Source organism: Ochotona princeps, chromosome 19 (genome assembly GCF_030435755.1).
Source record: "Ochotona princeps isolate mOchPri1 chromosome 19, mOchPri1.hap1, whole genome shotgun sequence".
In the NCBI taxonomy this organism is placed as follows: domain Eukaryota; kingdom Metazoa; phylum Chordata; class Mammalia; order Lagomorpha; family Ochotonidae; genus Ochotona; species Ochotona princeps.
In genome coordinates, this window is record NC_080850.1 from 49,367,726 (window position 1) to 49,382,455 (window position 14,730).

The following is a 14,730-nucleotide window of genomic DNA, read 5'->3' on the forward strand; positions in this document are numbered from 1 at the left end:
GGTCGGAAGTCGAGCAGCCGGGACTTGAGTGAGATGCCATTTGGGATGTGGAACAGGCCTGCTCCAGCGACTGTCTTTTTCAGTCCAGAGTTTTGCTAATAAGAATGTGTGATAATTAACCTTGATTTAACTTCCTTCTGAATCTCAAGGGGATTTTTTTCCCCATGAATAGAATAAGGAGCTGGATTGGGACGTGCTGGGAACCTGCTAGTAGCATGTGGAACATTCCCTGCATTGTTTTTCCTTGGAGTTTTGTGAACTGTCAGGTGTTTTCTGTGTATGCAGAGCTAAGGTGACTCAGTTCTGTGGCTTTGGTGGGGCCTGTTCCAGTAAGTGAGGTGCTCCAGGCAGTGTCTGAGCGTGAGCGCTTGCCATCTGGGTAGGCTGGGACTCATTACTTTAATGGTCGAGAGCTTTGGAAGTTGCCTCGTGGTTTAGCAGGAGGCAGCCTTTTGCAAGCCGAGGGTGTATAGGAGCGTGGTTTTTCTTACAGGATACCCTTACCTTCGGTGAGGGAAGGCAGGGGGAACTGCAGTGTGTTTTATGGCAGATATGAATTTAGGACGGTCTGGTGTGACACTGTTCATTCCCATTGGCATGTGCTGCCAGGGCAGACAGAACAAGTTCAAGCATCAGGTGTGACAGTGTTGCGAAGAGTGACAAGGAGGCTGCTCCCGTGGGGGGGAGGAAGAAGAGACCCCCGAGGTGACACTGAGACTTGAGTGACGGAAAGGCAGGCAGGAGGCCGGGCTGGTGCAGTGGTCCCATGGCAACCACAAGTCCTAGGAGAGAGAGATGCTGGACACACCACAATCAGGGCCGGCAGCCTGCAGCTGAGCCACGCGCTCTGAGAGGAATGGGGATGGAAAGTCCAGACTCGTGTTGAGCTTTAACTGTCTAGGGCATGTCCTGGGGAGGGTTAGGTGTGTAGCCCGGGCTTCCGGGCAGCTAGCGTCAGTGTTGGATTCCTGAGACCAGTTTAGGGTAGGGTAGGGCCCTGCGGAGAGGAGGCTTCGCTGCAGAGGAGTGGGCCCAAGGCTGCTGTGTGAGGCTGTGCCTGCCTTGCCCGGCCCGGCCTGCCCTGTATGCCAAGCAGCATGGTGTGCTGGAAGGATGAGCTTAAGCCAGTCCCATGCTAGTTTTGGGCGTGTCAGACACAGGATTTTATTTTGACATGAGCTGATCCCACGTCTGCGTGGTGATGCTGTATGACCCACATTGCAGGAGTGTGCAGGGATTCCACTCCTGCTAGAGTTGAGCTGATGTGGCTCAGGCAGCCAGACTCAACGGCCTTTGCGTGTCTACCTCTGGGATTCAGCACTCTGCCCGCGGAGCCAGTTGCTCCTTAGAGCTGTGTTTGTCTTCATCCCGGGATGGCATCCACACACACCGGCTGCTCTGTGGCCTGGCCTTAGGAGACTGGAGAGCATGTGTTAAGATGCAGCTGTCAGGCCACCCAGCACGGCCAGGCTTGTGTGTTGAAAGGAGTGGCCAGGGGCTCTCAGCAGTTCAAAGCAGGGTCCCCAAGAGCCAGCCAGACCAGTCCTTTCCATTGGGATGAGATGAGTGTGTGGGGAAGTCAGGCCGAAGCAGAACATCTGTATGGCCCAGATGCAGGTAACACGGGACGGGAACGTGTTTGGCCAATGGCTCTTCACAGAGGCAGCTGAGTGTTGAATGATGCCAGCGAGCAGGGCAGCAAGGTCTCGTCGGGCCATGGCAGCAGCTGCTGGAAGGACGCAGAGGGAATCACATCAAGTTCCAGAGATACAAATTCAGGAGCAGCCCCAGGGTTGTTGAGTGAATGCCAGAGAGTTGGGGAGTTTGCCTGTAAGCCTTGCCTTGTTCAAAGCCTTCCCCTGACTGGGGGGCTTGAAACAGTGACCACACAGATTTTGATCATGCACCTGTGAGGCAGGCAGGCAGGCATTGTTGGGAAGAGCTGGGATTCTGCTCGCTTCAGGGCCAGCGGGGGAGGCTCTAAGGCTGGAGTCGCCTGAGGTCCCTTTCACGTGTCTGTTGGCTGAGGTTGGTGCCGGCTGGGGCCTCCCCTGCAGCTGCACGTGGGATGGCTGCAGGTGCATGGACCGAGCAGAGATTGGAAACCCAGGGCAAGCCGTGACAGAGTCAGAGTGACTGCCGTCTCACTCCTTTGGTTAGAGAGGGTCAGTCCCCACTTGATGGTAGAGAAACTCATCTTCCATGACAAGGAACTTGAGGAACGTGCCCTATCCCTGGCCAGCAGCTCCTCATCACATCTCTCAAAGCCCCTGTTGCCCCCATTCTCACTTGCTGAGGCTTTGAAGGTGAGCTGGAGGTCCCGAATCTCATCTGGCTGGCTCTCCAGGAGTTTCCTCGAAGGTGCGCTTGTGAGCACAGCTCCACTGACCAGAAGACCCACACTGAGGTGACAAGGACACATGCCCCACGCCAGCAGCAGTGAAGGACATTGCTAGGTCCCGTGGCCTGAGTACTCAGCTCAGGGAGGGGACCGGCGAGAGTTTACTGGGCAGTTGCAGCTGTTTCTTGGGCTTCTTGCAACCTGCCTTGCTACGGGCTCCGTTCTGCTGCCGGGTTTTCCATTTTCTCACGAGCAGCTGAGCAGCATCTTGCCAGGGGAGCGCGGGGAGACCAGCGGCCTCCTTCCAGCGTGCAGTCCTCTAAGCTCGGCTGTGTCATTCCTCCACACTAAGCTCAAGCAGCACTTGGTTTCCTGCGCATTCATCTCTCCCACAGGTCCTCAGGCAGAGGTAAGGCAACAGCTGGAGAGTCCCTGGGTCGCTCCTGAGGACTTGGGTCCTTGTCGTGCTGGAGGACCTCCTGTTACTGTGCAAGAGGTGGCAGAGGTGCCATGGTGATCTTGGTGATGGGTTTCACGCATGCGTGCCACCGTTGCTCTGCCTGGGCTGTGCTTCTCGCGGCAAGGGGGCCTGTTTGCAGATCAAGGAGGCTGTGGTCCTTTGTGGTTCTTGGTTCTTTTACATAGCAGAGAGGTTTTTTTGGGCTCCGGGTTGCAGAGGCTGAAGTCGAGGTTCAGGCAAGGGCCAGGTCCTCTGTCACCACTTGTGGACAGTGGGAGGGTCGGCAGGCTGGTGGGGAGAAAAAGACCGACAGTGTGCAGAACAGGGTCTGAAAACTCCCTCACCCCTCGGAATTACTCTAGTCCCAAGAGTGTAGCATCCCCACCTCGTGTGGGCAGTGTCCCCATGGCTGCCTCACTCCTGCAGCTCCCCCTGCCTCCCAACTCCGCTCCCCTGGGACCTGTGTGCGGCCACCTCACCCCTGCAGCTTCCCCTGCCTCCCATCTCCGCTCCCCTGGGACCTGCCTGCCAGGTGAGCTTTGGAGGGGGATGGTGGAGGCCAAGCCACAGCGTCCCCCCACCTGCTGACGTCTGCCGAGTGTGGGGGCCTCGGACAACGCTGCCTTCAGTTCTGGGTTGATCATGTAGGACTTGGGGTTTTGCGTTCTCAGTGTACTTAGCCATGGCCATGTTTGCTTTACGAGTGGTGGAGCCGGTAACCTTGTGTGTTCTAGAAACCTGAGGCTCTGGGCTTGTTCTCTTTGGCCTCTGAAAAACCTGGCTAAGCCTTGCCATGTCCCATGAGTGGCCGGAATAGGCCCGGTGTTGTGCCGTGTGCAGGAGGAAGCCATGGCTCTGCATTCTTCGAGGTTCTGATGTGCAGCCTGACACTTGGACTGGACTTGCTCTGTGTGAACGAGCTGAGGTTTCCCTGTGAACCATCTGGCGCCAAAGCCATGTCTGTGGTCGCTGTGGGCTCCTGAAGTTCGCCGTTGGCAGCCTCTGCCTCAGAAACTTCTGTTTTGGAAGGAAGTGATCCTAAGCTAAAAAAGTGAGAACTGGAGAAGACCGGAGCAGTGAAGATTGTGTTTCAAGTTGCTGTGTTTATGCAAGGGGGTCTTCAAAAATTAATCCAAAATAATTTCCATTATGAAAAACTTGTGCCTGGATTGGAAAGTTTTTGCACCAAAATAAACGTATCTTTAAAGTATTTTTTGTTTTCTTTGAAGGATGAGACTGAGATCTCTTCTGATTTACTCCCCAAATGCCTGTTCAGCCAGGTCTGACTTGAGCCTTCCTGGCTGCATCCTGGCAGGAGGCTGGATTGGAAGTGGCACTGGACTGAACCCTGACACTGCAATGTGGGGTGTAGGAATCCCAAGTGATGACTTCCCTGCTGAGCCACACGCTCATGCCTATGCTCGCCTTACCCAGACTTTCTGAAGCATCCTCTTACATTGGTTACTTTAACAGTTGATGTGAAACTGCTGTGTAAATTACAAATGGTGGCGATGACTGATGTGTGAAGAGAATTTAGCCTTGTGTTGAATTCTTGCAGTGGAACCACTGTGACACCTGCCTGATGGGATAATTCCTCTGTGTGCAGTCAGCAGTGGAAGGGGATGCCGTTTGCTGCCTGTGCATTTGGGGTCATATCCACAGAGTGCGAGCCCAGACAGTGTGGGGCGGCTGCTCCCATGTTTTCTTCTAGTAGTTGCACAGTTTGCACTCAGGCACTTGGGTCTTCCACCTGCCCTGAGTTGGTTTGTGTGAACTGTGTGGGTGCTGGTTCCCGGAGGTTCGCAGATCCTATAAATGTGTGGTTTTATTTCTGGGCGACATCTTGTTCCCTTCTTCGGCACGTCTGTTGGTGTCACCACCTGTAAACATTCTAGGATTTTCCAACTCTTGTTCACTGTGGCACAGCAGAGCCAGGGTGCCCTCCCTCAGCTAAGGGCAAGGGGAGGGGAACTGGTAGCTGGGCTGCTTGGACTGCTTTGGGCTCCCGTCAGAGCGGCGTGGCCATTCTCCCCTGGTGCCCGCAGGGGGTTGGGAAGCAGGTGGCTGGGGATGAGTCAGCTCTCACCTCCCTGCAGGAGAGTCATCCCTTCATCACAGGAGCATGGGAAATGGGAACTGGGTTGCTTGGGCCTTGGAGTTCCCGTACTTAGGAGGGGAGATCTCTGGCTTTGCACCTGCTCCCTTGAGGGCTGCCCTCTTGGCACTACCTGGGAAGTGTCCCCTCCCCGCGCCCCTCCAGGGGACCTCTTACCTGTCTGTCTGCACTGGTTGGACTGCACCAAGCTGCCTAGGGTCTAGAAACCACCCATCACTGCTTCAAGTGCTGCTGGCAGAGGTTCCCTGCATGAAGGCTGAAAGGTGGACCTTGAGCGACCACACACCTCCATGGAGCGGCTGTGCTTGGTGTGTGGGTTGGGGGGTGACTGCTCTGGGGAAGTTGCGTGAATGAACTTACTCGGTGCAGCACCTCTGGGTTTGTCCCCAGTCACATGGTGGTGATGTAACTGGGCTGGAATCTGGGATGTGCCTGTGCCGAGGCCTGGGCCCCTGAGCTGAGCTGCTCCTGGCATCTGTCACAGGGATCTGATGGGCTCTTAGGGCTGAGCAGTGGTACTGTGGGAGCAGCCTGGAAGGGTGGCCAGGGTGATGGCGGGGTGTGATGAGGACTTTGGGAGGAGCCTGGGAGAGCCTGAGTGGCCAGGCCCCCTCCGGCTGGGTGTGCTCTCCATGTCCAGGTCTGCTCCCCACTGCAGCCTCTGCACTCCTGTCTCTCCCTTGTGTGTCATGGGTGTGTGTGGGGGTGGGAGGAGGATGAATGAAGTGTTTGACTTAGCAAGTGTGTCTGCCTGTAACCACTTTGTGCAGAAGTTCTGGGGTCAACACCAGTCAACTCATGTTGTAACTAGACCCTTTCTCTTCCCAGTACTGGCTGGATCCTGCGAAGACCCTCGCGGAACACAAGGAGCTCATCAACAGTGCGTATTCTGTTCCCTCATGACTTTGTCCTCGGGCTGTAGCTCTGTCAGCTGCAGTTTGACCTTAAGACAAAAGGCAGCCAGGCCTGGAATGGACACAGGATAATGACCGGGTCCTTGGGTTTGCGTTTCTCACGGCACTGGATTTGCAGGTCCCTTGCTGAGGGCTGCTCTGTGAACTGAGGTGTCACTGTGGCTTCGAGAGCCGTCCGTCTGTAGGGCCTGCGAGACACAGGATAGAGAAGATTATGTTCCTGAATCATGATTTCAGTAACTTGAATATTTACACACACACACACATACACGCTTCTTACTAGCTACAAAGAATATTCTTTTTTTTTTTTTAAGCAAGATTAGGGCTGATGCCATGGCTCCACATTAATCCTCCACTTATAAGTGCTGGCATCCCATATGGGCATCAGCTTGTGTCCCAGCTGCTCCTTTTCCCATCCAGCAGCTCCCTGCTAGTGGCCTGGGAGAGCAGTGGAGGAGGGGCCTAAGCCTTGGGACCCTGCACCCATGTGGGAGACCCAGATGAAGCTCCTGGCTTTGGATCGGCTCAGCTCCAGCCGCTGTGGCCATTTGGGGAGTGAACCAGTGGATGGAAGATCTTTCCCTCTGACGCTCCTTGTCTTTGTATATCTGCCTTTCCAATGGGAAAAAAATCTTAAAAAAAAAAAGTAAAGAGGTCATTTCAGACCAACTGAATGGTTTAAAAAAAAAAAAAAGCAAGTTTCATTTACTTTTGAAAGGGCTACAGAACGAGAGAGAGACTGTGAGAGAGATCTTCCATCCTTTGGTGCACTCACCAACTGACTACAGTGGCCGGAGCTGAGCTGGTCTAAAACCAGGAACCAGGAGCCTCTTCTGGATCTCCCACATGGGCAGCAGGGGCCCAAGGCTTGAGCCGTCCTCTGCTGCTCTCCTAGGCGTGTTAGCAGGGAGCTGGATCCAAAGTGGAACAGCCAGGACTTGAATCCGCCCATATGGGCAGCCAGAGTGGTAGGTGATGACTTTGCCCCCATGTCCTGTGTCACAATGCTCACCCCAAGAATGCTCCTTAGAAAGTTTTTTTGTTAAGTGTGTGGCTCTTTCTTAAGATATTTATAATCACTGAGGGCCATGGTGATGCCTTGGATCCTGGCTGTTCGTGCTGGTGACCTGACTGGGATCCCAGCTCTAGGCGTGGCAGGCAGTTTGGAGACTGAACCAGCCAGTGAGCTGAGCTGCCCTGTTTCTCTTTCTGCTTCTGTGGCTCTTAAGCTCTTTTTAAAAAATATTCTTTTATTTAGTTTTCAGAAAGTTTTTAGTTTGTAAAGTCCATGGACCCCTACCCTAGCGGCTGTAACCATTTGGGGCTGTGCAGTGGTGTGCAGCATGCCCGTGCTGTGTGTGGCCAGCGCCCCCAGCCACCCCTGAGCTCCTCGGCTTCCCCTGCTGAAATTCTGTGCCTGTAAGCCACCATGGAGCTGTGAGTCACTGCTGCTCCGGCCCTGGCGGGCTCCACAGCCTCCCAGCCTTGCAGCCCTGACCTGATTCTGCACTTTGCACACAAGGCCTTGCTCTTGGTGCCCGGCCCTCATGGGTGTGGGTGCAGGTCCCTGGCTGTGCCTGGAATGGCTGGGTGCCCAGGAACCGCAAAACCTAAACACATGGAAAGTTTCTGTTTGCATAATATCCATTACTCCATTTAAACATCACATTACAATGCAACCTCTTTTTCATCCTAGAAAATGTAATACTTAAAAATTTGACATACAGTAACAATAAAACTTTAGGAATAAGCAAGTGAATACTTGTATTTCACCATATGCAGTAGTGCACTCCTTAGTGCCAGCAGGCAGCCGTGATTGCCCCGGTAGCGCAGTTAGACGGACGTTGGAAGAATGGCAGAGCGTTTGCTGGCCTCCAGGGTTCTGGTGGATGCATCTTGATTTAAATAGAGCTGTTATTAAAGGCTTGAAACTGGTATCTGCAGGAAGAAGACCAGGACGTTCTGGTCTAGGCTGCTGGTTTGTTGTTGTGGAAGTGAGGAACTCCTGCTTCTCTGTGCATGGGGGATTCTTCCCTGTGGAGTCTGTGCACGCCACACATTCACCGTGTTGAGGATTCGTTATTTACTTCATCAGCTCTACATCTGGGGGCTGTCTTAGGGCAGGAAGCCTGAAAGTGTTGGCTAGACTAACCCTGCCACACTTTTTCTTTTTAAGTCGGAGTTACAGAGAGGAGAGACAAGTAGAGGTCCTCCACCTGCTGGTTCACTCCCGGATAGCTGCATCTGCCAGAGCTGAGATGGCCAAACTCAGGAATTTCTCCCTGTTCTCCCGTGTGGGTGCAGGGCCCAGGGCCTGGGGCCGTGTTCTGTTGCTTTCCCAGGTGCTTTAGCAGCGAACTGGATCAGAAGTTGAACAGACAGAACCGGAACAGTTCTCATAGGGGATGTAGGCTCCATAGGTGGAGGAATAGGGGGCTACACCACCATGCTGACTCATACACTAATTCTTGTTTACACATCAATTTCCACATCAGTGGCCGCTGTGAGAAGCAGTAGTGCGGGCAGGGAGGGCGGAGGTGTGCTTGATCCCTCTAAAGGGTGCAGGTCTTACGGGGTTGTTTCCCTCTGCTAGGCCACGTGGCTCCAACTGCCACCAGCCCTCCTGCTGAGGGTGCCCCAGCTGCACCTGCTGTACAAGCTCCCAGGTTATGGTGGGCAGCAGGTGCTGACAACAGGCCTTGTATGTTCTCAGTGCAGTCAAGTGGCAATGATGCCTGTCATTTAAAACACATTCTCATGTGTACGGGGCAGAGAGATGGAGGCCTGATGTGAACTGGAAGTAGCTAAAAAATGTTCTTCCCAGACCAACAGTTTTTCACTGGATAGTTGACATGCCTGTGCCTTGCAGTTTCCCACTGAACATATGTGCTGTGACCTTGTTGGGTGTGTGGTTGCCACCTGTCCTGTGTCAGGAGATGAAGGCGGTCTGGGCCTGGAGAAGGTATCCCTGGTACCCTGGCTGGGAGATATCCATGGGCCTCCCTGATTCTGGGTGCCCATGGTGCCTGATGGCCCTGGCTGATGGCTCTCCTAACAGTACCTGACAGTCTCTGCCTGCCTGCCGTCCATGTTTGGGGGAGGAAGTGCGCGTGTCAGAGTTACATGGCTCAGTTACAGAAAAGTGACGAGAGCTCATGGCATGGGATTCACTTTGCCAAGAGGCCCTGGTGTAGGAACTGCTTCCTGAGGAGGGGAGGGAAGGCAGGAGGATGGGCCTGGCCAGAAGAAGGACCTCGGGGCCCCAGAGGCAGAGACGGAGACCTGCCCTTGCGTCCTGTGGTGGACACTCAGGGGGCTGCTGTCCGCTTGTGAGCGCTGCGCTATTCTGTGTTTGCCTGCGGATTTGTCATTCCTCGCGGTGTTTCTGAGTCTTCTTCCATTGGTGGGAGATGAGTGACATGGCAAAGAAAGCCTTTCTAGATTCAGAAAAGGTCAAGAAAGAAGCAAATCCTGTCATCCTGACTGCATAAGCCTCCTTGAGGGTTTTCTCTCTCTCTCTCTTTTTTTGAGATTGATTGAAAGGCGGAGTTACAGAGAGGAGGAGAGAATCTTCCATCCTCTGGTTCACTCCCCAAATGGCCAGTACAGCCGGAGTAGGGCCAGACCAAAGCTAGGAGCCAGGGTTTCATTCAGGTCTGCTGTGTGGATGTGGGGCCCATCTCCCACTGCTTTTCCTGGGGATGCCAGCATTGCAGTCGATGGCTTGGCTTGCTGTGCTACCGTTTCAGCTCCATTTTATTTTTTAAAAGGGATTTAAAAAAAAAAAACATGTGATTAGAAAATTCTAACTAATCCGTGCGAAGACAAAGTTCCCGGTCTCCCCGAAGTTTACCATTGTTAGTGACTTCTTGCGGACTTTTCAGGAAAAGCAGGTGGCTTAGCTGACCTTGATCTTGACACAGGGACCTCCTTTTACGTTGGGACGGGTGACTGAGCTCCATGATGGTGGCTGCTGCCGCTCTCCTTGGGGTGCCAGCCTGGGCCTATGGCACCTGTGTCCTGTGCCCAGCCTGCAGTGTGCACGGGCTAAGGCCCACCTGCTGCCCATAGGTTTCTGGTGGTCTTCGGTGATAGCTGAGGTGATAGGTAAATAGTGCTAAAACTGTTGGCTTTGTGTCAGCATTTTCTTCATTGTGAAAAAATAACATATGTATCTTTAAAAATGTGAAATATGGCAAGCATATATATATATTAAAAGTGCTTACCTAACCAAGGATAAGAAAAAGCAACGTTTGTGTACGTTTTAGTTTCCTGCTTCTGTGTGTGTAGACACACAGAGGGCATGTGCACACACTGTGAATAGTTCCTGCACAGTCAGTGTGTGCGTGTGTGTGTGGTTTTGAGCACATGTGTACGTGGATAGCGGAGGGCCTGCCATCGCACAGTTCTCTGTTTCCCGTCGTGTTCTGTGTCTTAGCAGTAACGGGGATGTAGTCGTATATGCTGGCACAGTCTGTATTGTCTGACTAGTGGGTAAGGTGTACTCTTCTAATTTTTAAATTGGAATTTTAATGATTTTCTGTTTCTTATTTTAGCTGGACCTCCATATACTTTGTATTTTGGTATTAAATTCTACGCTGAAGATCCGTGTAAGCTTAAGGAAGAGGTAACCAGGTACAGTATGGACTGCATCCTTGGACCGATGAATATGCATACAGAAGGCTTTATGTAAAACAAGTGAGACTGGGGTCACGCGTTTGGATGTGTTGTCCCTGCATTTGGTCAGGCGCTTTCTGCACTGTGTGAGGCAGCTCTGTGGGGTGGTGAACGCATCTGATGCTAGCATGAACTGGGTGACGAGCTGACGTGTAGCTGAGCAGCAGAGTGGCTCGTGCAATCTCTGCACCTTAGAGGACGCTGGGACTGCCTGAAGGAAGGTTGGCTTTTCTTTGCTGGCTGCATACGTAAACACAGATCTGAGCAGCTGGTTGTCTCCCAGAAATTGGCTGTAGCTGAAATCTCAGTGTCCCCTGCCCCATTCATCCCCACAGGAAGGAGCAGTGAGGACAGAGAGAAGAGACCAGGACCTCACTGCATTGCTTCACCCGACCACAGCAGGACCAGATTGCTGGGCTGGCCCAGTTGTCCACACTGGCCATAGGTGCATCTGGAAGTGACAGAGGGCGGCAGGGGTGCAAGCTCGGGCTCGGTGATGAGGGAGAGACCTGGACGCGGGGGCAGCTAGCCAAACACTTGCTCCCTACCTGCACTGCCGCGAGCCACTTGCTAGGGAGTCCTTGTCAAGGCTCAGTGGAGCCTACATGTTCTCTGAAAATTGGAAGTGGCATATTTGATGATGAGGGGGAAATGGTCTGTGGTTTTGCTTCTGCCCCTTTTGATCCTGGTGGGTACACCGCTCGGCAGTGCTGCGTGCTGGCCTGGGACCATGGTTTTGGAACCTGCAGATGCCTGCACGCAACTCTTGCATGATTGTATTGTCAGGGAGTGTGTGAGCAGCAGGCCTGCTGAGCCTTCCTAGGGCACGAGGAGCGGCGCTGGTGGAGGAGTGTCTCTATGTCAGAGTTTTCTGGGGGGAACTGAGCCTTTGTGTACAAAGAAGCCTTTGTAGGCATAGTTCAGCAGGACATTGCAGAGGGACAATGTTGTATGAAAATGCAATCGGGGCCCAGCGGCGTGGTGTAGCAGCTAAAGTCCTCGCCTTGAACATGGCGGGATCCCATATGGGCGGCGGTTCTAAGACCAGTGGCCCCACTTTCCATCCAGCTCCCTGCTTGTAGCCTAGGAAAGCAGACAAAGACAGTCCAAAGGCTTGTGACCCTGCGCCCACATGGGAGACCTGGAGGAGTTTCCTGGTTCCTGGCTTTGAACCGGCATAGCACCAGCCGTTGCAGCCACTTGGGAAGTGAATCAATGGACGGAAGATCTTCCTCTCTGTCTCTCCTCCTTTCTGCATATCTGACTTTGCAATTAAAAATAATAATAATAATAGTAAATCTTAAAAAAAGAAATTGCAATCGGAGTCCTTTGCTTTGATTTTGGGGGGTACTCCTTTGTACCCTGGTTTCCTTGGCTATGAAGTTGCCACACCTTTGTGACCGTTGACTGGACTGATGTTGGTACAGCTGCCATGGTTGTCTTGGGCTTCTGGCAAGGGCTGGGTTAGGGCAGACATCTTGTTCCAGGCTGTGCCGGCTCTGCCAGTGCAAGGGGATTCCAGCCTTGGTGGGGTTAGGGATGGACAGCTACGAGTGGGAAAGGACCAGCGTTTATAATGCATAGCTGCACGCCAGTTAACACTTCTCAGCAGTGAGCTAGCGGCAGTGCTGCACGGTGACACACAGCCCCAGCATACCCGCACTGCCACCACTATCCCTTGGGAGTCAGACCAGAGTGTCACTGAACCCTGGGGGTTGTGCTCGGTTACACTTGGAGATCATGATCTGTGATTCCTTTATTTTTGCCCCAAAGATACAGGTGGATGTGGGTAAGGCTGACGTGGTATTCCAGTGGCTGCTGTCGCTGTGTTCTGCAGCAACAGGCCTGATTGGCAGGGTTGTGGGCACCTAAATGCCTGGCCATAATGGACCCAAAAAGAAAGTTGATGACACAAGATATTTTAGCAAAAGTGAAACTTAAAAACACAAAACCAAAATTGTAATATCGTGCTTGCCGTTAAAGAATACTTAGTCTAGCATTTTCCAGTTACATGTTTATTGTGATTCAGCTCTTTGGAAAAGCTTTCCCAGCATATGCTGTATTGTTAAATGCTTTATAATTTTTGGATGTGAAAGATAGTGTTACATGAATGCATGTCTAGTGATCTTGCCTTTAAAGTTGCACCATTTCACATTTGCTGAGTGACCTCTTTACCTGCTGACCCAGCCTGCTCTGTCCTTCTAGCACTCATGCTTTATGGAGCCAGTCCTGGGGTGGCTGTTCAAGTCAATTTTTTTAAAATAAGAAATTATGTATCATGCTGCTGCGAAGTCTGTCATGTACACATGTATTGGATCATCTCAATGCAAGATTTCAGGACATGATTTGTTAGCAGAAGCCTTGTATACAGGAAGATGAAGTTTCACAATACAAAAAAGGGGAGTGCTCAGAACTCTAACAACTGGGAGGCCCTGCTACGTGTTCTAAATTGTTCTCTGAAGTAAATGCAGTTGGTGACTCCGAGGTCTTCCATGCTGGCCTCCACCGCATGGAACATTCCTGACATACCAGCCAGCTTCCTCTTAAACAATTTTAGATAGGAAACCGTAGCACCTTGGAAAGCAATAAAACATTCAGTTCGAAATAAGAATTGCTGGGACTTCAGTCTGTTTCCTTTCCAAATCTCTCAGATTAGTCTCATTTGTCTTTTCTTTGTTAGTCTTTTAGCTAGCCCATCTCTCATGAGCGTGTAAAATTTGCTTTCAGCTGATACCCTTTCCTATATTTAGTGTCGTTCCTCGCACATTTGCCATGAAGGTTGAGGAGAGTCACACACACATTAGTTAGAACACAGTCGATGGGTCAGGTGGGCCAAAGTTTGCATCCATCCTGGTTTTCCTTGTTGCAGTCTCGTGTAATTCAGAGAAGACGAACCAAATTCTTGATTTTCTCATTCATACAGTGAATTCCAACATTGCTTCAAAAAGATGGTTGTATATTTGTGTAATACACAGTACGTACATCAAGGAAAGACATTCAGTAAATGCAAAGGGTAGCTGAAATGGAAATAGTGAGGGTTGTTTTATATTTTCAAATTATTGAAAGTATTTAAGGGGGCTCAGTGCCGTGGCCTAGCGGCTAAAGTCCTCACCTTGAACACTCCGGGATCCCATATGGGCGCCGGTTCTAATCCCGGCAGCTCCACTTCCCATCCAGCTCCCCGCTTGTAGCCTGCGAAGGCAGTCAAGGATGGCCCAAAGTCTTGGGACCCTGTCCCCGCATGGGAAACCTGGAGGAAGTTCCTGGCTCCTGGCTTTGGATCGTCAGAGTGCCGGCCGTTGCTGTCACTTGGGGAGTGAATCAGCGGACAGAAGATCTTCCTCTCTATTTCTCCTCCTCTCTATATATCTGCCTTTGCAATAAAAATAAATAAATCTTAAAAAAAAAAAAGAAAGTATTTAAGGAAAGATTACCTTGGAGCCCTAACACGTGTCAACCCATTCATCAGAACTCTGCAAGGGCTCGCTGAGGACTCCTGCATCTCCTGAGCTGTGTGTCAGGAAATGATCTATTTGCCCACTGGCCCCTCAGCAGCGTTATGAAGGATGCCATGTGCTGGCCTGGGAGAGCTGGTAGCCGATAGCCCTAAAATGCCACTGTGATTTGTCTGAACTTCTATGGATCTGACAACTTTAAAGATTTATTTGTTTTTATTGGAAAGGCACTTTACAGAGAGAAGGAGAGACAGAGAGAAAGATCTTCCATTTGCTGGTTCATTCCCTAAGTGGCTGCAAGGGCCAGAGCTGAGCCGATCTGAAGCCAGAAGACAGGAGCTTCTGGGTTGTCCATGTGGGTGCAGGGTCCCAAGGCTTTGGGCATCCTTCACTGCTTTTCCAGGCCACTAGCAGGGAGCTGGATAGGAAGTGGAGCAGTTGGGACATGAATTTGCACCCATATGGGATCCTGGCAGGTGCAAGGTTAGGATGGCACCAGCCCAGGATCTGGCAACTTAAAAAAAAGTTAGTAATGCATGATTTGTTCATAGTCAATACTTGTTATCTCCTGAAATCTGTTGCTTTTTTTTGAAAAAGATTTTTTGGGGTAGTTTTTTGTTTGAGATTGACACTAAATGTACAAGTTACTGCTGTCCTTCTTTGAGTAATCCCCCTTCTGTTTGTGGAAGTGGCTTGTTTTAGGGTCTGTGTGGATCGTGCATCCTTTGCTCCATTCCAGGGTGCCTGTCTCCTCCTGTGGCACTGAG

The 14,730-nt window shown here is 51.7% G+C and overlaps 1 protein-coding gene across 2 annotated transcripts in view; it reads left to right on the forward strand.

Moving 5' to 3' along the window:
* EPB41L4A (erythrocyte membrane protein band 4.1 like 4A) overlaps positions 1-14,730 on the forward strand; it is a 99,124-nt gene that overhangs the window by 35,037 nt on the left and 49,357 nt on the right. Inside the window, exons 3-4 of one of the 2 annotated variants that reach the window (XM_058677546.1) lie at positions 5,746-5,797; positions 10,388-10,466. In XM_058677546.1, the coding sequence (XP_058533529.1) occupies positions 5,746-5,797; positions 10,388-10,466 (131 nt within the window). Of the gene's footprint in view, positions 1-5,744; positions 5,798-10,387; positions 10,467-14,730 lie in introns of both variants that reach the window. The other variant, XM_058677548.1, reaches the window with a different exon arrangement.